The 22,623-nt window shown below is 41.0% G+C and overlaps 1 protein-coding gene across 3 annotated transcripts in view; it reads right to left on the bottom strand.

Annotated features, from left to right (window-relative positions):
- VSTM2A (V-set and transmembrane domain containing 2A) overlaps nucleotides 1-21,775 on the bottom strand; it is a 28,679-nt gene extending 6,904 nt beyond the window's left edge. Inside the window, exons 1-4 of one of the 3 annotated variants that reach the window (XM_032305439.1) lie at nucleotides 21,264-21,775; nucleotides 19,248-19,414; nucleotides 17,999-18,049; nucleotides 14,602-14,938 (exon numbers count right to left, since the gene is read on the bottom strand). In XM_032305439.1, the coding sequence (XP_032161330.1) occupies nucleotides 14,602-14,938; nucleotides 17,999-18,049; nucleotides 19,248-19,414; nucleotides 21,264-21,342 (634 nt within the window). In that variant the 5' untranslated portion in view covers nucleotides 21,343-21,775. The remainder of the gene's footprint in view (nucleotides 1-14,601; nucleotides 14,939-17,998; nucleotides 18,050-19,247; nucleotides 19,415-21,263) is intronic. The other 2 variants (XM_032305440.1, XM_032305438.1) reach the window with 2 other exon arrangements.
- Between the last annotated feature and the right edge of the window lie 848 nt (nucleotides 21,776-22,623).

Genomic DNA, 22,623 nt, shown 5'->3' with positions numbered 1-22,623 from the left:
TGACTAAGACACACCGGGCATCTCCTGTGTGGCAGGAAGATGTACTCGGTAATTTGCATACATTGTCTTAGTTCATCCGCTCCACAGTTCCGTTCAGTAGATGCATAGATCAGGAAAATGTAACTCAGTGACATGGAGTAACTCACCCTAAGTTACCTGGGAACAGGTAGTAAAGTGAAGAAATGCAAGTCAGATCAACTTAGAATAAGGACAGGTTTTCTAAAATAAAATTCCCTGAGGCGAACGACCATGCTCCATTGTCTCCGCATCTGTTAAATCAAGACATGAAGCTATTATTTGAACGTACACTAATGTTTTCAGAGAAAATGCACTGGCTATAACATGCTTCAGAGAAAAAAGAAAAAAAAAAGATCTAAAATTTCTTTTCCCTAACTCTGAGTTGATAAATATGCGATACAAAATCATCAGACTTTTTTTCCTAAACATTTATAAGACGTAAAGTTTGTTCTGCTCTAGACGGTGTACCAAATGTTGTATGACATAATATTTTGAAATTTTCATACCATAGACTTTTCATATCATAGACGAACATAAGTTCATCCAAATTCATTTAAATATTTGAGTAGAAGGTCACTCCACCATCCTTCCTATATGTCCTCTTCTAAGAACTTTTTTTCCAAGTTTTCTATTCAATTTGATAGCCTAGGACTAAGAAAGTGGATTGTTTTATAGCACGATCTCAACGTAGTGATGGAGTGAGAGAGACCACCGGAGCTCTGGTCTACCCGGAAAAAGCATCAAAAGAGGATATGGGTATCGAATTCAAAGAACTAAGTGGAGCATTTAGACGACTATCTGGACAATTTATCCTACCTACACTATACCAGCTCTTCCAATATCTGCTTTTTCGTGGCTGTGAATATTTTCTGATAGGTAAATCTCCTGTGTGAGTACAACTTTTCACTGGCTTAGATACGAGAAACAATTAACGCAGGGTCCATAAATCTGGGTATAATTCGCTTCTTTTTTCCTGTTTGAGGAACTAGTGGAGTCAAAAGGAACAAGAAAAGAGAAAGAAAACAATTTCTCTCCTGCTGGGTCTCCACAGTCTCACTCCAGTGTCTCTATTTTATAAAAGTATTAGTGAGGCTTATCATCTGAACAAACCCAAAACTGAAAACGCTCTGATAATAAAAGAAGCAACAGTCAAATAATTTTGTCTGTAACGAGGCCACATATATAAAGAATGGCATGTCCATTACATCTCTAGGAACAGACAGACCTTTTGACATACTTCTCTTTTATTAAGGATGTCAGCTTTAAGAAATGAGAATGGCTATGTGGGAAAACTTGAGCTAGCTTTTAATGTAATTTTTATTCAGGTGTGCACATACTAAATCACTACTGAAGGGGAAAGGTCAAATAATAGGATGATTTTATCTTATAATTTTTTGAAAAGAATATCTTTTTATTAGAATTCCTAGGGATCCAGTGCCAATTTCTTCCAGAAATCCATTTTTTAAAAGAAGGGTGCTTCATTTTGACCTAATACATAAATTGCCTATTTTATTGTGCCCTGGCATGCTGGCAGCAGCTATATAAATTTCCTTTCCTCTTTGCTTTCCATCAGCAAATTTACACCTCTGTTCAAGTCATGAGGCCTCTTATTGTAGCTGAGGGAAAAAAAAAAAAGTGCAGTTGCCCATGTGCGCAAAGTCTAATTGCCAAGGTACATGGCTGATACACCATTCACCACAGAATTTTCCAGACTTGAGCTGTGGCAGGATATCAGGGTTTCTACCTTCTACAGTGACCTGAGAAGGAACAGGGAAATTGATGGCCCCTCCCACCTAAGGCCATCGTGTGTCTCAAAAAACTTGCTCATTGTGACAGAGTCATCCAAGTAAGACCGATCTTGGTGCACACAGCTTGAGCAAATATTTCTTGAACACTTATTATTTCTTTACCTCTGATTGTGGTCTCATGAAGTTACTAGACTCCTTTTCCAAATTAAGGAGCCGAAGCTGTTAAACCTGTGATGTGTTCGAGTTTACCCAGCTAGTAGGAGGTGCTGCTGAAATTCAAAACCAGTCCGGTTTCAGTCTACAAGCTAACAACATGCTTCACAATTTCCTCTGGAGATTCTTCATGCCTGCAAACCCTAGACTCTCAATTCTGCCTGTTGGAAATCTTCGGAAATATGAGCTGCTTTGACAAAATGGAATGGAGACCAATATAAATAAGTGGAAAACAGAATGTTTCCAGAGAGTGAAGTTTTTAATACTGCAAACATTTAATAACTTCTTTAATGCATGGGTAAGAATGATTTATTATTAGCACCACATGCACCAGCACATAAATAAATGCTGCTCGGGTCTTTGCAACTATTTACTGGTGGATTTTAACGATGCCTTCTGCATGTGTGTTTACATTATTAATTGGCATTGTCTTTATTCATAATGCAAAGGTAGATATTAATCCACATCTTGTTGGAACGGTCACAAATTCCCTGTTAGGGACTACACATGCCCTGACAGTATTGTCCAGCAATGCCAAATTTCTCAAAGGGCTTAAATAAGCACATTCATTGTGGGGAGTGGAGGGAATAAGGAGGACAACTGGGGTCAATGTGGGATGCCTGTGTCCCCATAGCAGGCTGGACCAGTGAGCCCTGAGTGGGGACACTCACCAGTGAGAACGTTCATGGGAACTGCACCAGGGCGAGAATTACTGGTTGCTGAGCGGAGAGGGAAGCGAGCTGTGTTTTCCTATTTGAGCCGTCACTCACTAGCTGGAGAAGCAGAGGATCTCTTTCCAACTACAGTCTTGCTGCACTGTATCATAGATGTCCCTCTTCAACATTAACAGAGAAGAATCCCTCATCAAAGAAAGAAACACATCTCCCATTTTTAGAGACATGGCAAACTGAGACACTCAGCATAAAGACACAGAAGTAAAGGAAAGAGAAGGAAAAAAAGTTGCAAATCAGCGATTTCAATTTTCACTGGTCTTCATACATAAGTTGAAAAGGAAAGACAGCAACAGAATTCATATAGTAATGTGCCTACATTTAAAAAAAAATAATTTTAATTGTTCAGCAGTGTTTGTTTTTGAGGAAAAAATGAGTTGAGGACCTAATGCCAACAGGATATAGAAAAACACCAACTGTATAGCTTCAGAAAACACAGTTATTTTAACATAAGAAAAATGTTTTACGGCTTTACCCATACATTTTCCAAATTTGCGCCAATACTTGTACCTTTTCCCTTAATCTTGCTATCTCAAAATTATCTAAATTAGAATGTTTTATAAATGAACTTCATAACAGAAATGACCTTAGCCAGCAGAATTAAGTAATTAACAGTGCTGACACAATACATATATATATATATATATTTAATCCATATCTTTTCATCCAGACATGCAGATACAATAAAAGTACATAGTTGCCCCAGACTGCTCATCAAACTTCCTAAACATAATGTGATATTAAATATAATTTTAAATAAATGAATATTATTACTGTTGTCATGGTATGCAATGAAGGGTGACCCAAGTGTATTGTCCATTAATACTCAGCTGTCTGGGGTTGTTTTGTTAGAGACTGACTGAATTACATTAGAATTCATGTATCTTCTGAGCAGTGGTATTTTCCTAAGTGGTTTGTACCATACATAAACCAAAACATCATCACCAATCCTTAAGCATCTATTTAACCCTAATTATATGCTGAACACAACATTAGACACCACAAGAACACCAAAAATATCAAGACATAGCTCGTATCTTCAAAATACTTATATTTTCAGGTTGTTTGAAATCAAGTTTTTACATTCTCAAGGTTTTTTTTTTTTTTCCTATTTAGTAGTTGTGTTTCTATGCCTTGCTCCCTAAATGTAGTATTTTCAAATTAACCATTTACAATGCTAAGAGAAATGAGAAAATTAATAAATTTATTTAATCAGAAAGATTAGAACTCAAACGCGTTCCAGATGGCTGAAGGAGATGCTGCTAAGAATGTGTCTGTAAAATAAAACATATAAATAACACGAGAAAGAAATCAGTCCCATACTAGGCTCCCCTCATTTCACAATGTTTCAGACCCTTCTACTTTAACACGAAGCGTGATGGCATTACTTCATCTTTATTAAAATGCTCGTGTCTGTGAAGGTGATAAAAGTGCTTCACATAATTTCTTACTTTTTATCTTTCCAATGGTCCCACAGTTATCAGCTTTGTGGAATGAGGAATCCTAACTCTTAGTTTTACAACTTGCTTTAATTCCAGCACTAAGAGTTTAACCTATATTGGGTTTTTTTAAAAATGCATATAGGGTTCTAAGTTCATGCAAAAATGCTCTCTCAGACTTTTTAAAAGACATATTAAATAAAACATAACTATCTTTTATAAATCTTCCAGGGTACTAATTTTCCTTGACAGTACCAATGACTGCACCATTGCTCACAGCTTTGCACTCCCTCTGAATCCGGGGCTGAATGAGTCATACTAGTAAAAGGAAAAATGATTGCATGATATTTAAGTTATGGACTTTACATGTGCTCGATTAGTTTAATCAAAATAAGTTTGTCAAGATCACACTTATTATATTTAGAAAAACAAAAGGAATAATTTGATGGTCAGATTCTCCATCCAGCTTCCAGTAAATAACACACAGTGTTCTTAATTTCAATGCCACTAGCAATTCTGAGTACACCACTTTCATAGCGGTACATTTACTGTATATATATGCACACACGGGTACATGTATATGTAAATGTGCACATGTGTACATACATGTGCACGTGCATATATTTTTAATTTGTCACGATCTCCACAATCACACCCATTATTTTACTTTATCTTTTTAAATTTGTTGAACATATTTTATTTTTCATTAGTTTGTTTTCTCTCTCATGAGCTGTCATTGGTCTTTTTTTTTTTTTTTTAAGATTTACTTATTTTTAGAGAAAGAGAGAGTATGTGGTGGGGGAGGGCAGAGTGAAATAGAGAGAGAGAAACCCAAGCAGACTTCCCACTGACCGTGGAGCCTGACACCAAGGCGGGGCTTGGTCTGACAACCCCGAGATCATGACCTGAGTCAAAATCAAGAGTCAGATGCTTAACTGACTGAGCCACTCAGGCAGCCTTCTTATTAACCTATCTTTAAATCTGGGAAATTTTAAATAATGGTTTTTTTCCATATAACAAAAGCAATGAATTGTCATTGTATAAATGTTAATTATAGACCCAAAATAATCAAATAATGAAAAATGAAAAATCATAACATCTTGACGTTTGATGTACATTTTCATATCTTTATCAGTTTTCAACACAAGTATCTCAGGTTGATTTAACCTGAGATATTGTATACTATATTTTTTACTTTAATGTTTTGTATCCTCTATTTTTCACATATTCTGTATTGAATCTTACCTAATTTCATTAAAACTTGATTTTAGAACCTGCATAATATTCACTGCATGATTTTAATATTTTAACATACTGGGGCATCTGGGTGGCTCTGTCCTTAAGCATCTACCTTTGGTTCTGGGTTCTGGGATTGAGCCCCACATGGGGCTCCCTGCTCAGTGGGGAGCCTACTTCTCTCTCTTCCACTCCCCCTGGTTGTGTTCCTGCTCTTGCTGTTTCTCTGTCAGAAAAAACAAACAAACAAACAAACAAACAAACAAAAAACCTTAAAATTTTTTTTTAACATATTCATTAGGTAGGTCCCTTACGTTTGTCTATTTGCTGTTTTGGGAAGGCCTCTGTGGAAGAGCATCTCCACTCATGCACCGGGGCTTGTTTCACTACTGATCTTTTTGGAATTTCCTCCCAGGAACATCACCTCAGGTATATATGGGTCACACACAGTCTAAAGCCCTGTGACTGATCTTTCCAGATAAATGTTCCTCCAGAAGGAAAGTACCAATTCACCGTGCAAGTAAGCATATAGCAAAATGCCCGAGTCTCTAACCTTGATGATACACGGTGATTCTATAAACCTTCGCCAAGATTATATGTGTCAAGTTTTAACAAAAAGACTAGGGTTTTGACTGTGACTGTATCAAATCTATAAATATTTTTGAAAAACCTGACACATTTAAAATTGGAATTGTCCATCCCAAAACATCCATATTCATTCATTTATTCAAACCTAAACCCTCTGAACAAAGTGTTCTAATGGTCTTCATATTTATTTAGACTGCTTGCGATTATTTTTTTAAAAACTAGGTATTTTATACTTTTTGTTCTTGTTACTATTGAAAGTCATATTAAGCCCCAAATATTTTCTACTTCAGTTTTGCTATCAAATAGAGAATTGATTTAAGTTTATTATGGCATTGCTAAGTCATTGGAATGGATTACATAATCATAGCATATATAAAACTAGGATTATTTTCTTCTTTTCTCACGTATTAGACACACATATTTCCTTGTCTGCTGTATCACTTTTCACTTAAATATGATTTAGGTAAACAAATGTTTTAAATTACTTATAGTAAAATGTTCTTTTCACTTGTATATTTTGTAACTCTAAATCTTCAAAGCCTCAGGGCCCCTGATTTTATACTAATCTTTCTCTGATTTTTCTTTTCTGCCTAGCTCTTTAATTAATTTGAGTTCATTTGTATACATATCATAAATTAGAATATTTCTTCTTGTCATTTATTAATTAATTCCTTCCTTAATTCTTATTTTTTTAGCTTATCAGATATCATATTATTTTACATAACTTGAGAGATTTCCAGGTTTATTTTCTTTTACCTCTATCCATATTTGTGTTCCTTTATTACCCTTTTAAATCATAGCTATTTAATAATATACTTTAAAATCCTATAGGTAGAGGAAGGAACCAACCATTGCTGAACTAACTCTTTGCCAGGTTACCTCTGATAGATATTTAAAATATATCATGTCTCTCAATGCTGGAAATGGCCCTTAGGGCATATGTGTTAAGATCTGTTTTATAAATTAGGCTCTTAAGGTTCAGAGATATTTTGTACACAGCTCACTCAGCAAACAAGCTGGGGCTTATTGGGTTTTAAATCCATTTTGTTTTTTTCTTTTTAAGGCTTTTAACTGTTTTCACTTGCTTATGTTTTCAGATGTATCTGTGGTCATTTTATGACTGTAAAAGTTCTGAGGGTCTTTTTGGAAAGCTTGAATTTAATTAAGTTTAGCCAGCGAGCATAATTGTGATTTCCAAATATGGGCTGTTTATTCAGGCCAAATAGTTCAAATTCTTAACAGTCCTTTGGAATTTTATTACACTTTACAGTAAGGATCTAGTTACAACCTTGGGCAAGACAGCTGGTGGCTAATATATTCAGTACGGTTATATGGGGGAGAATTTATCATCAATTAATGGCACTGTGACAGAAGTAAAAAAGAAAGTTCTGAAATTATACATGATAAAACATAAGCCAGGAATGAAGAAGACTCAGTCTACCTTCTTCAACCCCTCACCTACACACACCCAGTGAGGAAAATACTCACCACCGCAGAGCTAGGTGGTATAGACCACTTACTCTCAGCACCTCATTGCTCCTAATAATAATCAGAATAATAAAAAAGCATATGCAACAATATTAATATAGCAGCCAGTTATCATTTATTGAGGGCTGGATCAATGTCAAGCTCTCTGTAAATGGTTTCATTTAATTCTCAAACTTGATGAGGTTTATACCATAGTTCCCACTTAACACATGAGGAAAGGGAGACATGGCCCGCCGCGAGCGATGGAGATAACTTGGGAGGGGCCTTCTTTGGGATCATGACCTGAGCCGAAGGCAGCTGCCCAACCAACTGAGCCACCCAGGCGTCCCGGGAGGGGCCTTCTTCCTCAGTTGCTGTGTCTAGGGCCCTCCAAGGCTGAAATGAATGCACCTGTGGTAGGCTACAGGGGCAGCGGTGTTCCTTAGGAGAAGGGACTCTCCTCTCTTCGAGGATATGTGTTATTTTGACCAACAGAAGCTAGTCTTCCAGCAACTTCTCAAACCTTTGGTTGTCTATGCAGATAGCTGCTCCCCTAGCAGCTTTCTGAAATCTCAAGGAATCATCAGAGACAAGAGCTTACAACTCTGGCAATGCTTTATGTCTCTTCAATTACAAAGCTCCTGACAACCACAAATGCACCCTAATGTGGCCAGGGGTGCACCGAAAAGCCCTTTCAACATATAGCTGGGCCTAGGTTTTATGGATTCAGCTAGTTACTCAATTTCAGCGAGTTAAATATGGTTTGTGAGCGAATTTAGCCAGTGTGGACTTTTAATCTACTTAATTCTGGTTCAGACACAGCTCTAGCAGATCCCGTGGACTGTATTATCTAAAGCACTGCCTCAAATCTATTTTTCATCTTATTCATAGATGCTTGATTTACATAGCAGCCATTTAACTGATAGAATTACAGTGATCAAATTAATTTAACCTGTGTAAGCAGCCAAGTTGGATCATTTAAACCAAAATCAACATTGAGGTCTAAATTATATTATTGGCTCTCTACCTAAATGTAACTCACCCTTTCCTCATATTTTAAATGAGGAAAACAGCCTCCTGCAAGACCCTCGGCCCTTCATCGGACTCCCCACCCCGCGCCTGCCAGCTTTGAATTCTGTTTCAAGACCATGCTGGCTAAATCTGGTCACTTTTGGAAAGCAGCCATGTTGATCAACCGCAGAGGAACTTGGGGAGTGCCTCCTTTCTAGCGGCTGTGGCAATAGCTGCCTCTCAATGTTCAGGTTCACCTCATGGTGAAAACACAATAATCATATTTTGGAGTTCAGTGAACCAGCATCCCTGCTGAGTGACTACAGACTCTATACATAGAAACATAACTACCCCTTAGCCACAGCCGATTTTCTTACAAGAGCCGGCTGTTGATCACAGGAGGGAAGAGAACAAATTCACAAAAGTCCACCTCAATACCAGAAAATAAATAATGGCAAAAGACCAGTTTCTATAAAAAAGTGTTTTGTAGCATCACATGCATGCCTGCGTACCTCATAATAAATGACACAAATTTTTTCCTTCTCCATAAGAACTTTTTAGAGCTAATGATTTTCATAAATTGCTGCACATAAAAATGCCATTTCCAGTTCTAGATTCAGGGACTTTCATTTAAGAGGTGCTAGGTGGAGTCTTAGAATATGAATTTTTAACAAGCTCCCTGGTGAGTCTGGCTTAAGTTGTCTGCAGGACACTTTGAGAAACCGTGTTCAGAGTCTCCGTGAGTTTTGGAATAGTGGTAGTATTTATGCAAATATAATTATAAGGATAAAAAGATAAAAACAAAGATTTATTGTCCCTGTCGTTTTCCTTGTCTCCTGCAAACATGAACTCCACTTGGGGAAACTTGGTGGCCCTGGGTGGCTCAATGGGTTAATCATCTGCCTTTGGCTCAGGTCATGATCCCAGAGTCTTGGGATTGAGCCCCCCCATAGGTCTCTCTGCCCAGCAGGAGCCTGCTACTCCCTCTCCCTGCAGCTACCTTCTGCTTGTATACTCTCTGTCACATAAATAAATAAAATCTTAAAAAACAAAACAAAACAAAACAAAGCAAAAAACATGAACCTCAGTTGTTCTAGGAAACTGGAGGAATACAAATGCAAATTGTAGTGTTTGTAGCCTTGAAGTCATCCTTGGGTGACCAACTACCCCAAGAGCCCGAGAGAGGGGGGCTTCCGGGGGATTTAGGGTGGAATCCAGCCCTGGAAGGAGGAAAGCCCTCAGGAAAACTTCCTACACTACAAGGCACACCAATGGCTTCAAAGGAAAGGTAAACAAGTTGCTGCCAAGCCCTAGAGGAAGAAACAACCAATTCTAAAAGGATTCCAGGAAGGTCTATAAAATCATTTGCATTTGAGGGGAGCTCAACTAAGAGGGAAAGACCCAGGCAGAGAAAACACATTTGCTAAGTCGCAGAGGTAAAACAGTATCCTGAAAACTTGAGGAAATACTAATTAAGAAGATTATGGGCGTGAGGATTGGGAACTCCGGAGAAATGAGGCTGGAAATTAGACCAGGAAAGTTTGTGACGGTTTGGGAAGAGTAATTATTTCATGCTTGCTCTGTTGTGATCTGTTTGGTGCATTAGAACTTAAACGAGCAGTATCAGGAGCTGTTGCAAGAGATGAGGAAAGCGGGACAGAAGGTCTAATTCATTGTGGTCACCACAGGAAGAGGAAACAAGAATGTTTTCAAGGTTTTCACGAGATCTCTGTTTGCATGTGATGATTAAGAGAATTGGGGAGCACCAGAGGAAGAACGTTTCTTTTTGGTGAGGAAGCTAAGAAACACTCAGTTTTGTGTATTTGTGGTCAGGGGACTAACCTAGACCCCCTTAAAACCTTGTACCCTCAAACTATATATATATATATGTAATATGTATATACATATATTTTTAATCTCTCAGGAGTCAGTATCAGCTGGGCTCAGCTGAGCAGTGCTGGTTGACAGAGCAGCAGAGCTGAAGTTCAAGGCTGGGCGCCTCGGGCTTTTCTCTGTAAGGGGTCTTAGGGTGCCTGTACCTGGTGCCTGGCTTCCAAGAGGTCACAGCAGATGCTGCCCGCTTTGGAAAGGCTAAGTGCGGACTTGGCATTGCGTTACTTGCACAACATTACTTCATACCCCACCGTCAAAGCGGCCAGGGAGCGGCCCAGGGTGGGGGGGCAGGGGGACACCCAATGGGTGCAGCCATCCCTGCCCTGCTCCAGAGCCTGTATAGAGGGCATGTGCGGAGCTGTCCTGGAGGACCGTAGGGAACCCTGGCCTGGCTCTCCCGAGAGAAATCAGAATTGGAAACGTGAGTGGAGGGACTTCGTGGGGGAAGTTAGCAGTGGAAATCTTCAAAAATGGATGATTGGAGCAGGGAGTTAAGATTGCAACAGGACTCCATTTAAGAGAGGCTTGGGCGGGGAGGCAGTCCACAGAGAGGTCGAGCTCTAACAGCCCATCAGGAGGACGCAGGAGGACGGACGCTCCCAGCAACCGCGCGGAGGAGACGCGAGGGAAGGCGGTGCTGGGAGTGGGAGTGGGCGGTGGCGCCCCCTGCCGGACGGGGGTGAGGCTGGGGGAAGCACGTGGGCGCGGGGCGCAGTCTGGTTTGCAGGATTTCCAGGGCTTGGGGAGGAGTCAGCGGCAGGGAAACAGGAACACGGGGAAGACGGGAGGGGTGGCTTATCGAGGGCACCTCCGGCTTCTGAAAGGGGGATGAGACAGGAAGACACAAGGAGAGGATGCTCTAGTATGGGGAGGGGAGAGGCTCAAGTACATGTGCGTGTTCCCTGTGAAGGAGGAACGGAACCGCTCCCGCTAGGATCAGGGCGTCCTCCTCCTCCGAACATCTACAGGACTTTTCTTCTCCTGTTAGTAACGCGTGCACGAAACTGGAGACCGTTCAAAAGCACTGGAGATGAGAAATCAAGGGGTGCAAAAGCCAAGTTTTGTTTATCATTTTTCCTCATTGTTTTGGTTTTAACTGTGGAGTATCAAATGAATTTAAAAAGAGATGTCACAAAAGTTAACAGTTTAAAGCAGGAGGGTACAGTCACATGCTCACTAACTTTTGCAAAAATACTGGAAAATATATGGGACTAGCTATATTAAATGATAGTTAAATCTTTTCTTTATCTCGTGGTATATAGATGGAAATATTCTTTTCCTATCTTTTTTTTTTTTTGGTGTAAATTTCTGCTTTAGGAAAACCGATTAATTATATGACCATTTGGACGTTATATATATATGTATATATACCGAATTACTTTCAGCTAATACTTTTCCTACATATAGACAGAAATTCTTGGACAGAAAAATACTGTGAATTAAGAATTGAGCAATTCAGCCTAAAGAATTTAATGGACTAAGTCTAAGATTATCACGAAGATAAAAGGCCAGATAAACCAGCCTTTTGTAACACATGTACCAGGAATGAAGCATTCCTCCTTGCAGCAAGTGAAAACAGACAGAAGGCTACTACCAGGGCGCCTGGATGGCTCAGTGGGTTAAGCCTCTCCCTTGGGCTCAGGTCATGATCCTAGGGTCCTGGGATCGAGCCCTGCATGGGGCTTTCTGCTCAGTGGGGAGCCTGCTTCCCCTCTCTCTCTACCTGCCTCTGCCTACTTTTGATCTCTGTCTGTTAAACAAATAAATATTTAAAAAAAAAAAAAAGACTACTACCACTCTTGGCCTGTAAAAGCAAGATTTTAATTTTTATGTCTTCATCGTGTCTTCCCTTTACTAGAATATGAGGGAAAAAAAAGATGCACGACCAATGGAATTTACAAATACTTTGTTTGCTCACAAATAAAAATATACACTCTTGGAAGAGCGGAAGTATGTCTCCCATTTTTGCGTCATTATGCCTGGCATAGAAGCTCTCAGAAGGATGGAGAGTGACTAAATGAAGCATACTGAGTATTGAAATCAGCTTTATTTGGGTATAACCTGAAATATCATAAAGCAAAATTATAAACCAGGATGCAGGTATTACACTGAATCTACCCTATACATATCCACCCCAGAGACTGTATTTTATACAATAATTGTGCAAGCACAGAAACTTACACATGGATAGGATGGGTGGCTGAGGAACCTCAGCTTCTGAACTAAAAGTCAAAAAGCATTACTAAATGTATTGAAAATATCTTTCAGTATTCATTGGTAGAAAAAAATAGAGGTTAAAGGTTTTGATTTATTCCATATTGATCTTTGCTGTAAGCAGATAGCTTTGGATGCATATACATTTTCATGAAGTCAGCAACCCTTCTTCCATCTTGCTTTAGAGAAACCAACAGGGAAGGCTTATGGCGTATTGGAAGAAAAGCAGTGATTTCTATTTGAAGATTGCTAGAGGATATCAAGAGCTGTACCATTTAGCTCCCATCACAACACCAAGAAAAATATGTTAAAATAGCTATTTTTAGCATACATTATTTCATCCAAAAGTAAATAATGTAGAAATAGGACATTTCATTCTATGCTTAGAAACCTCTACTGGAATGGGTAATCCACTTGATTTTATTCAATGAAACAGATTTTTGATATCTGGTTTGGATATTCTTGGTATGCTAATAATTTAACTTTCATGATTAGGAGTTCTCACCAAGAAGATCCTAAACTGTCTGCTGAAGCTAATCTGTAATTTTGCATATAGCATCTGGCTTCTTTTTCTTTGTTGTTTTTGCATGAGGAAGAGGGGGACAATGTCTCCAAAATCACTGAATCTTTATCAAACATGACTACAAAAATTCTAATCATTAGGTGCATATATAAATATAGTTCTGTGTGCTGTATATGTCTAGGTGGACATACATGCATATAGTATCTATGTACATATACATTCTAGCTATGGTTTTGTTTTTTAGCTTGAAAAACAAAAATGATGATAAAGAGGAAAATGAAACAAAGCCACACAAATTGAGCCTTAGGGAGGCTAAGAGACTAAGCTACTTATTTATCAGATTGGCAGAAACTGCCATGACCAAGGGATGCTGGGATGCCTGCTCACCTACATTTAAATGCAATGCAAACTTCCAGGGACCCTTAGTCAATCTGTCTCCAAATCATATCCATTAGCACGTGATGCATGAGTAGGAAACCTAGGTTGGCACATATTATTTTAAAAGTGCTGTTCACAAACAAATATTTTATATAGATTATATATGTATTTGAGATCATCCTAATGAAATGACCAGGTTTTTGTATTTAATGGCTAAAGTGACATTGAACATTAGCAATGTAATTTTCTGTTACCAACAGTAGTATCAATAATTCTTCGATGATAAATTGTAAGGGGGAAAACTGAAAGAAAGATAAATTAAATATTTTTATGCTCCCTTCATCCTGTAATATTACGTCAAGTGTTTGAACAAAATACAGAACAGTCACAGAGTCGGGCAGGGTACTGCTCATTCCAAGAAGACTTTATCCCACATCAAGGTTAGACCTTCAGTGAGTTTCCATTGGCTGAGTGATTGCATAAATTAATGCCATTCAGAACAGCTTTAACTTGCACAGCTGACTTTGGAAATGTGTGACTAAGCTTCTAAATTGGCATCGAAGGCACATTTACGGGAGCTGCCTTATCTCCGCACCACTTACTGCCTTTCATCCCCCCCCACTTCCTCCCATTATCATCATCACTTTCATCACAGGCAGCTGAAGTTTCCCCTTCAAAATCAAAAGCCCTTGGAGAACAATCCTGCCTTAAAGCCATGGGCTGCTGAAAATGTGTTGTCTTTTTCATTTACATTCTGATTAAGTGAAAGTCTCTTAATTTGGGCCATTATCAATCCATAAATCTGTAGAGAAAATGAACCAGCATTTATAATGCAACCAACATTACATGATTTACTGACCTTATAATGAGTAAATACAGAAGGAAAAAAAAAAAAAAAAGAAAGTCCAGCTCTCAGGTCCCCTGGACATGAAGCACTGTCAGCGACTAACAGGGCAACTCACATCCTCTGTGAAGGCAAGCCTTAAGCTTCCCGTGTCTCATCCCCTCGTTATTTCAACTGAACTAGGTCTCCAATTTTTAAAACCATCGCACATAATACATTTGTCTACTCTACTTGACCAATCTTCCTGTGGGAAGGCTTGTGAGTGGTAAAATGAAAGGCTCAAAATGGGTTTCCATACCTGATTGTGGACTTTGTTTGGGGATTTTGGCTACCGCTTGAGGGCTGGAGGTGGAGTGCATTCGCTGGTTGGCCGAGCTGTGGATGCTGCTGGGAATGGCCGCGGAGACGTTCTTGCGAGGCTTCATGTCTTGCAGCCACATGGGCGAGGCTTCGAAGGCCTGCATCCTCCTGGCGTGGCTGTTGGCATTGACTTTCAGGTAGGCCTGGGCTTTGTGTTCCTGTAGCTCTCCGTAATTGGCATCTGTCACCCTGCATTCATATAAACCTTCATCCTTTTTCCTCACTTTGGAAATCTGAAGCTTGTGAGAGATGTCATTGCCTTGGACTTTCACTGTCTGAAAAATTGCAGGTGGGGAAAAAAAATAAAGCGCTACATCAAACGATTTTGTTCCCATACTCGCTCCCGAGCTTGCTAATGTTGGAAAATTAAAGGGTCTTAACAGCCTCAAAGCCACAGTCAGAGAGCTATTTATTTTCTCAACAGTCAAATCCGAAAGTCATATTTATCCCATTGCACTAACAACCGGCTTCACAAAATCATGGAATAATTAGTTCAATCCAGTCAGCGCCAGATTCTATTGGCCACGTGGTCCCCGTTTCCCAGGTTCCAGAGGCGGTCCTGCCATTTTCCAACCACGAGATTGACCTCTGCCTGGAGAGCTCCGTCACATGAAGCACAAACAGAATATGCTAAATGATTTCGTTTATAAAGCCTCTTTCCTTCACTGCAGGCAACAACGAACTCTGAGAGATCACACAATTATTTGGTTGGTCACAACAGAGTTCAAGAGTTTGATCCCCCACGCGGGATGCCTTACTAAAGGTACTGACAAAGTAACTTTGAATATTAAATATTCTACTCAAATGTTTGGTGCAGTCTTACCAACAATCATGGGGTGGCATGGCTTAAGGTACAGATTAAGATAACCTGGAGTCCTATGGTCAGAGTACGTACCCTCTGCCATGGCAGGGTCTTTATGCCACTGGACCTGGAGGTGCCATCAATCAGACACTGGTCTGATTTTCAAAATTATAGTTGGCTCTCTTATTTCTTTTAATAATTTTGATGCTAGATTAATAGCAAAATTATATATAAATATTAAAATATTATATATGTTTGTATTATGTGTAATATACATATACACATATATATCCATAAGCATCTTTACCAGAACAGTTAAATTTGACATACATCATATATTATCCATGATTGACAGGATGCTGGATTTCAAAAGACTCTTAGGATTCAAGGATGTGCATGATTTTGAAAGACAGAGAAATGAAGTGAAGAAGACATACACTTTCAAATGGCCGTAAGTAATTAAGAAAACTTGGGAATTGGTCATCTGTTTTTTACATACAGAGTTGTATATACAAATATTTATCAATATTTGAACCATAACCATAGCCTATATTTATTTGTATGTGAAATTACATATTAATATACCCATACTCTGAAAATAATGGGGATTAATAGTTTCAAATATAGTCTCAGTTGAGTTTTCTAATAAGGTCTGAGATAGTTGGAGTAGTTGTATGATCATGATTTTACAGTAGAGTAAACTGAGGCTTGGGGATTTGGGTCCTGGATTCTCAGCCTTAACTGTACATTAGAATCATCTAGGGAGCTGTTAGAAAATGGTTTCATTTAGGAGTGTCTGGGTGGCTCCGTCAGGTAAGCTCCGACTCTTGATTTCAGCTCAGGTCATGATCTTGTGTGTCATGAAATCGAGTTCTACACTGGGCTCTGCAATGGGCCATTAGGGCCTGCTTAATATTCTCTCCCCCTCTGCCCCCCTCCCTCCCTCTCTCTCCCCCTCTCTAAACTACTACTACTAATAACAGAAAATGACCTCATTTGGATTAATGTGGAAACATTAAGTTTGCCTCTTAAGGAGGCAAAGCTCATATCAATATTTGATCAAAGCATTCCTGAGAATTCTAAGTCAACAACTGTTGGTTTAAGACACATGACCCCAAGGTCACCCTATTAAACTTCTTTCTGTCTCCGTCTGTAACTAGAACTTTTGCTGATTCACTAGACTTTATGATCTTTTATAAAGAGAATACTGTTAGTAGCTATGTACATGATCACGTTATCTTAACCGTATGGCTTCCTAGTTCAGGATGCGTGAGGCTCTTCCTTATTGGTCTTTGGAGGATACAGTCATGGCTGAAGGGTGAAGCATGAGTAGTAAGTAGAAAACCTCGTCCCTAAATATCTATAAAAACGAAATATTTAAGATCAGTATTGTCAATAATTGATTTTACCAGTAAAGCCTTTCTAGCACTGTATGAAAACAATAATTTCTGTAATATCATAATAATTGAATTGAAATAGTCTAAAAAGTCAGTGAGTTTATAAATATAAATTGTAGTTTTTGTTTTATGTCTTACTTTTGTTTGATATTTATACATTTATATCAGAATTTGGTTCTGTTAATACAATATATATTTATACTTTTAGTTGTTATGTAACTCCAATCATATACCACTTTTTCACTGTTGTAACAGCTCCAGAATAAATTTTCTTTTTTAATGAAGGTCATTAGATTTTTAGATTCCTAAAATGAATAAATAATAGGAATATATATTTATACATATATTTATAGCATATGTACTAGGCAAATGCACATTCTGAATTAATATAACTATTTCATTCCTAATGAAAACTTGCTTACTATTTATGAATTAGTTAACCAGTTCTATCAGTATAAAGGGATTCTGGGAGGTTTCACTGGTGGTATAGTAAAAAAATACAATTTTCTTTTTATTTCTAATTTCACATAGAATTATTAAAAGTCAAAATACATCTCTATATTTTCAATAGGCCAACCTCCTCCAATTATGTTTTATATTTATATTGCCTTATGGTTTTATATTTATATGATTTTTGAGCATTGTCAATAGGAATGAATCACATATGAATCACATTGAAAATTCAGTTGTTTTCAATACAATTTCAACATAATTTTTTCCTGCCTAGAAAGATTTTCATAAGTTAGTGTTTTACTTCTTAAAGGATAATTATTCTTATGGCTTTGAATGAATATTAATATTGCAGTCCTATACTCCTACAGTTATGTAAGTGCTAAGAAGAGTAAGAAAAAAATGTCACACTCTTGGCTGGCAAATAATTCTCTAGTAATTGTTTAAATATTTACAATATTGAAATAATTTTATTGTATCGACTCTGAATCTGCTTCAATTTTTGTGTGCCCAGTGAAGTAAGAAAGAGAAAACTGGACCTTGTCCTGCGTTTGTGAAATTGCCTTTTCCCGGGACAGTAAGTTAAAAAGCTCTTAAAAACCTCAAATTCCCCAATTTTCAGCTTGGGCCTGCCTGGCAGCTGACAAAGGCGCGCGTCCCCTGTCGCCTGTCGCTGTGATACTCACACTGATCTTGGTCCCGTCGTTGTCCGGGTCTCGGTCGGGCACCAGCTCCACCTGCGGGAGAAGGAGACGATGCTCAGACTCGGGACCCCGACGGTCCCCATCCTGATCCGGAACGCAGCCGCACCGAGCCAGCTCGGTGAGGCTCGGTGAGGCTCGGAGAGGCTCGGCGGGACCCAGTCCGGGGCAGTAGGGTGTCTCAGTCGGGGTGATTTAGGAAGGAGACCGACCAGGACGCGCGCAGCCCCGGCCCGCGGGTCCACAGGTCCCCGGCTGAGGCCCGCGCAGCGCGGGGCGGCAGGACCGCGCGGGGGCGCTGCCGAGTCGCGCGCGCTGGATCCGGATGCCGGACACGCCGGGCCCGGGAGAGCTGCACGGACTCCCGGAGGGGCGCGGGCGCGAGTGGAAGTTTGCGCGGACAGGAGTCTGCGTCTTTGCCCGGCCGGCCTCCCCTCCCTGGGGTCTCTCCAGATTTCCTTGTTTCGCTTGGACAAGTCCGCAGGGCCTTTTGCCGAACTGTCCGATCTCGGCTCCGACCCGCTCCCTCCTCCTCTCCCCGCTGCTGCCCTTTCCCAGCCCCTACTCCTTTTCTCCACACCTCCCCTTCCCCTTTCTCCCCTCCCCTCCGCCCCCCTTTCTAGTGTGTTCAAGAGTAGCCCCCGGTACCCTCCTTAGCTCACTCCCCATTGCCTCTACCTTCGCACCTCCCCGCCTCTCTCCGCCGCCCCTCCTCTCCCTTTCCCCCACTTTCTTACCCCCTTTCCCTCCCTCCAACGCCGACCTCCCCTTACCCCTCCTTTTCCCTCTTCTCTCTCCCCCTACCCCCAATCTCTTTTCTTCCAACCTCAGTGGTGAGAACTGACGTGTGTGTGTGTGTGTGTGTGTGTGTGTGTGTGTGTGTGTGTGATGGAGACACAGAAAAATCCCTCCCGACCCCGTCCTGGAAGGAGGACAGAGGGTGTCTTGGGATGTAACAACACAGTAGTCCCCTACTGACAGCTGGACAACAGCTTGTACTAAAAGGAGGAGGTTATTCCCAGTTTTAATCGGGAAACACTCCACACCCTGACTTCCTCCATGGTTTTAACGTAACGCCACCAGGACACATTCCGGCTCATTCCCTGGCATCAGTCACGGCTAAGAGAGCCAGGCGGGTCCCCAGGGACGTCCACTACCCCTGGGTGCACCTAGAAGACTAAGGGAGTGAGTGGGACAGACGCACGGGGCGTTGCGGACGACGCGACTCCGCTACCTGCGCACCAGCCACCTCGGCCCCGGGCTCCAGGTCCTCGGGCCCCCGCAGGAACCACCACTGGATCTCCAGATACACCGAGGCAGAGCCACTTTGGAAAGCGCAAGACATCTCCACATTCTGCCCCTCGGTCGCCGTCACGTTCCGCGGAAACTCGGTAAATTTTGCTGCAAAACAGAAATGCGTTCTTTTGGAATACCACACCACTCTTGTCAGCGTCTCCTTCCTTGAGAGCTCGCTATTTTTCTTGGACAAAAAAAAAAAAAAAAAAAAAAAAAGGCGACAAAACCCCTCTGTGACTTCTCGGACTTTGCCTGGTTCCCCAACCCCCTTTCCTTTGCCTCATTCCTGTTCATTTTTGGTATCATGCATAATAACTTTATTGTTGATGAAGTCCAGAATAATGGAAAGGTTAACAAGCTTGCCAAATAACTCATCTCTGTTAGCCAAGATGCCCATGGTTAGATCCATATACCTGTTGTCAGATTGCAGCATTACCCAAAACTTACAGAGGGATTCAATGAGCTACATCTTTGGTAAATCCGCCAAGCTGATATATAGGGAGAGCTTCTTGCTCTAAGTTTCTAGACAATCTATGACTAACTCATTGTTTCAAGTCATAGAGAATGGATCAGGATTACCTGTCAAAATGCACATGCATGATCTATCAAAACAATCATTAGCCATTGTGATTTTAAGGCCACAGCAGTGAAACAATTTGCACACTTTCTAAGCTGTGAACATTTCTTTCTTTCTAGATTAACCTTCATAAGTGTTCTCGTCAAGCTGAATGGTAAATTGGCATACATCATGGCATACGAGGATCACACACCTGGTTTTAGTTCAGAGTAAAGACTGTATTGTAGTCACCAGAGATTTTTTTTTTCTTCAGTCTTTTCACTATCAGTCTTGACACTGCCTGTCTGCAAATTCAGAGTTAAGGTGAAACTCACAAAAATGAAATGTTCCCTTACTCTCAAAGGCATTTCTTTAACATGGAATGCTCTGGGTGGTTGTTCTTCTCTTGTCCAAGGGATTCTTTGTGAAGAGCTGATGTTTCCCTAAAAGTAATCCTGGAAAGATTTGTGGCTGATGGAAGTGCACAGTTACAACGCACACTCGTGGACAGGAGGACTGAGGGTCTGCAGGACTGATTCAGGGTGGATGCACTTTAACCCCACTTTTTAAAGAGAGGCATCATCAGTGTGTCTTTTCAAAATTTTAGGAAATATCAAAATGATCTCAACTGGCGTGGAACTGTTTTTGTACTTAAAGGAAGTAGCAGATGTTAAAGAAGGCATTCTGATGTGAAAAGGACTTTTCTGTTTAAGCTGGAAGGAGGACTATGGCATTTCGGCTTGCAGAAGTGATGCAGTCTTTTGGCAGTAGAGATGTGATCTGTTCATGGTGCTGAAACGATCACTGCAGCCTGCGAAGTCCCGAACAACTGGATTCAGCAGGCTGCCGCCGCCGCTGCTGCTGCTTGGAATGCAAGTCGTGCCTTTTTATGGGTCCTCAGAGGAGTCTGTCCTTTGATAAACACACATGCAAACGAAGTCGCAAGGACCCAGAAAAAGGAAACTAAACCAATTCTGCCTACACTGAGGAGGACTGGCGATGGAGAGCCCCCCGTCCCCAGCTCTGTTTGTTTGCCATGATTATGTATGCATGAGTGGTTACCCAGTGTATGCACACATACAGAAGGCACACACACACACACACACACACACACACACACCCCTGTGTTTGCGCTTACCCAGGAACCCACTTCATTGTCAGGAACCAAGTAGATTTGCTCTCAAATCTAGCTTGCCTACTATTTAATAAACTTTAAGGAAAAACGCCAAACAGAACACTATTCCACTGTTACTTGCTAGGACTCTCACTACATCTGCTTGGCCGTTCTTTGAATATACAGAACGCGCACACACACACACACACACACATACACACATACACACATACACACACACACACTGCAAGCAGATGTATATTTGCCAAGGAGCACAGACTTACCTTGAGAAGACAGCCCTTGTTGTACATATAAAACGGAAAAGAAAACAAATCCAACATATGCCAAAAAGATCCCCATCATTCCAAAAAGGGGAGGGGGGTCACATCAGTGAAGCCAACAGCCAAAAAGCCCCAAAAGAAAGGAATGCAAACGTCTCAGAGGCTCCGTCTCAGAGCCCTGCGCGCGACACTGCAAACATCCTGCTGCTCGCTCCGCGAGGACTGGCTTTGGGGAGAGGGGAGTGCAATTCGCGAAGGTTAAAACCAGCTGGCTCGGATTCGGAGAGGCTTCGAGTCCACACTCGGGCTTGCAACGCGGGGAAGTGGCTCCGCGGCTTCGCTGCCTGCTTTCAGCTACCTGGCAGCTTGTCCAACGTCAGCCCGCTGCTCCGGCTTGCGTGATCACTGCCCTCCCTAAACGCCGAGCCAGCTCGGGAAGTGGGGAGTGGGCAAGAGGGGCGGGCTGGAGGACTTCACCGGGCTCGCCGCGCCGCAACTTTTCCCTCTAATGGCTGCGATGATGCCTTTAACTCTCTGCGCGCCGGACGGCTCCCCACCTGCCAGGAACTCGGGCCGGGCGGCCCGCCGCAGGCTCCGGGCTTGGCGACTCCGTCTACGTTTTCCTTCTGGAGAGCAGGAGCATTTATTTTTTTCCAATTTGCCTTTTTTCCCCATCGATTGAATCTTTCTTGCCTCGGCAGACGGGATCGCTCGGTGCTTAAGAGGACAATACAGTTGTAGGGTTGCGGTGGAGGGTGGCAGGGGGCTGGGAGCTGCAGATTTGGGGAGGAAGTTGGGGCATTGTTGAAGAGGAGGGGAGGAATGGGATGGGGTGAAGGAGACTGCTTTGGGGCGATGAAAACAGTCATTTGAGGGAAATGTCGCTTAACCAGTTATTAACTGCTTTAACTAGAATGATCACATGCTATTATTCCTCACGAATTTATTGCCGAACAGCCTCCAATAGAGGAGAAACAGCTCATGCAGGCACCATACCACTCTAGCTGGCAAATGGAAAAGACAAAAAGTATAAAAAGTCACGTACTGAGAGAATTTTCCAGAAAGAAAAGCCCACCATACTATGATTACTTTTATTTTATTTTATTATTCTTTTAAAAATTCATACACCCCCCTGACTTCTCTGCTCCCATCTGTATTGTGGGATGGGGGAGGGGTTTTAAATACCAGGAAGGTCTTCATTGCACGATTTTTCTGTTTATTTGCTTTTCTTTTGCATGACAATAACTATTTAATGTTCTTTAGGATATATGAATAAAGAATATTATTTTAGGAAGAAAAGTACAATAAGTTTTAAAATTTGGAACAAATCTACTTATTTGCCCTGGAGAAGGTTTGAGATAGA

Source organism: Mustela erminea, chromosome 11 (genome assembly GCF_009829155.1).
Source record: "Mustela erminea isolate mMusErm1 chromosome 11, mMusErm1.Pri, whole genome shotgun sequence".
NCBI lineage: Eukaryota > Metazoa > Chordata > Mammalia > Carnivora > Mustelidae > Mustela > Mustela erminea.
The sequence above is the reverse complement of the archived record's forward strand: the minus strand, read 5'-3'. Positions and strand labels throughout refer to the sequence as shown.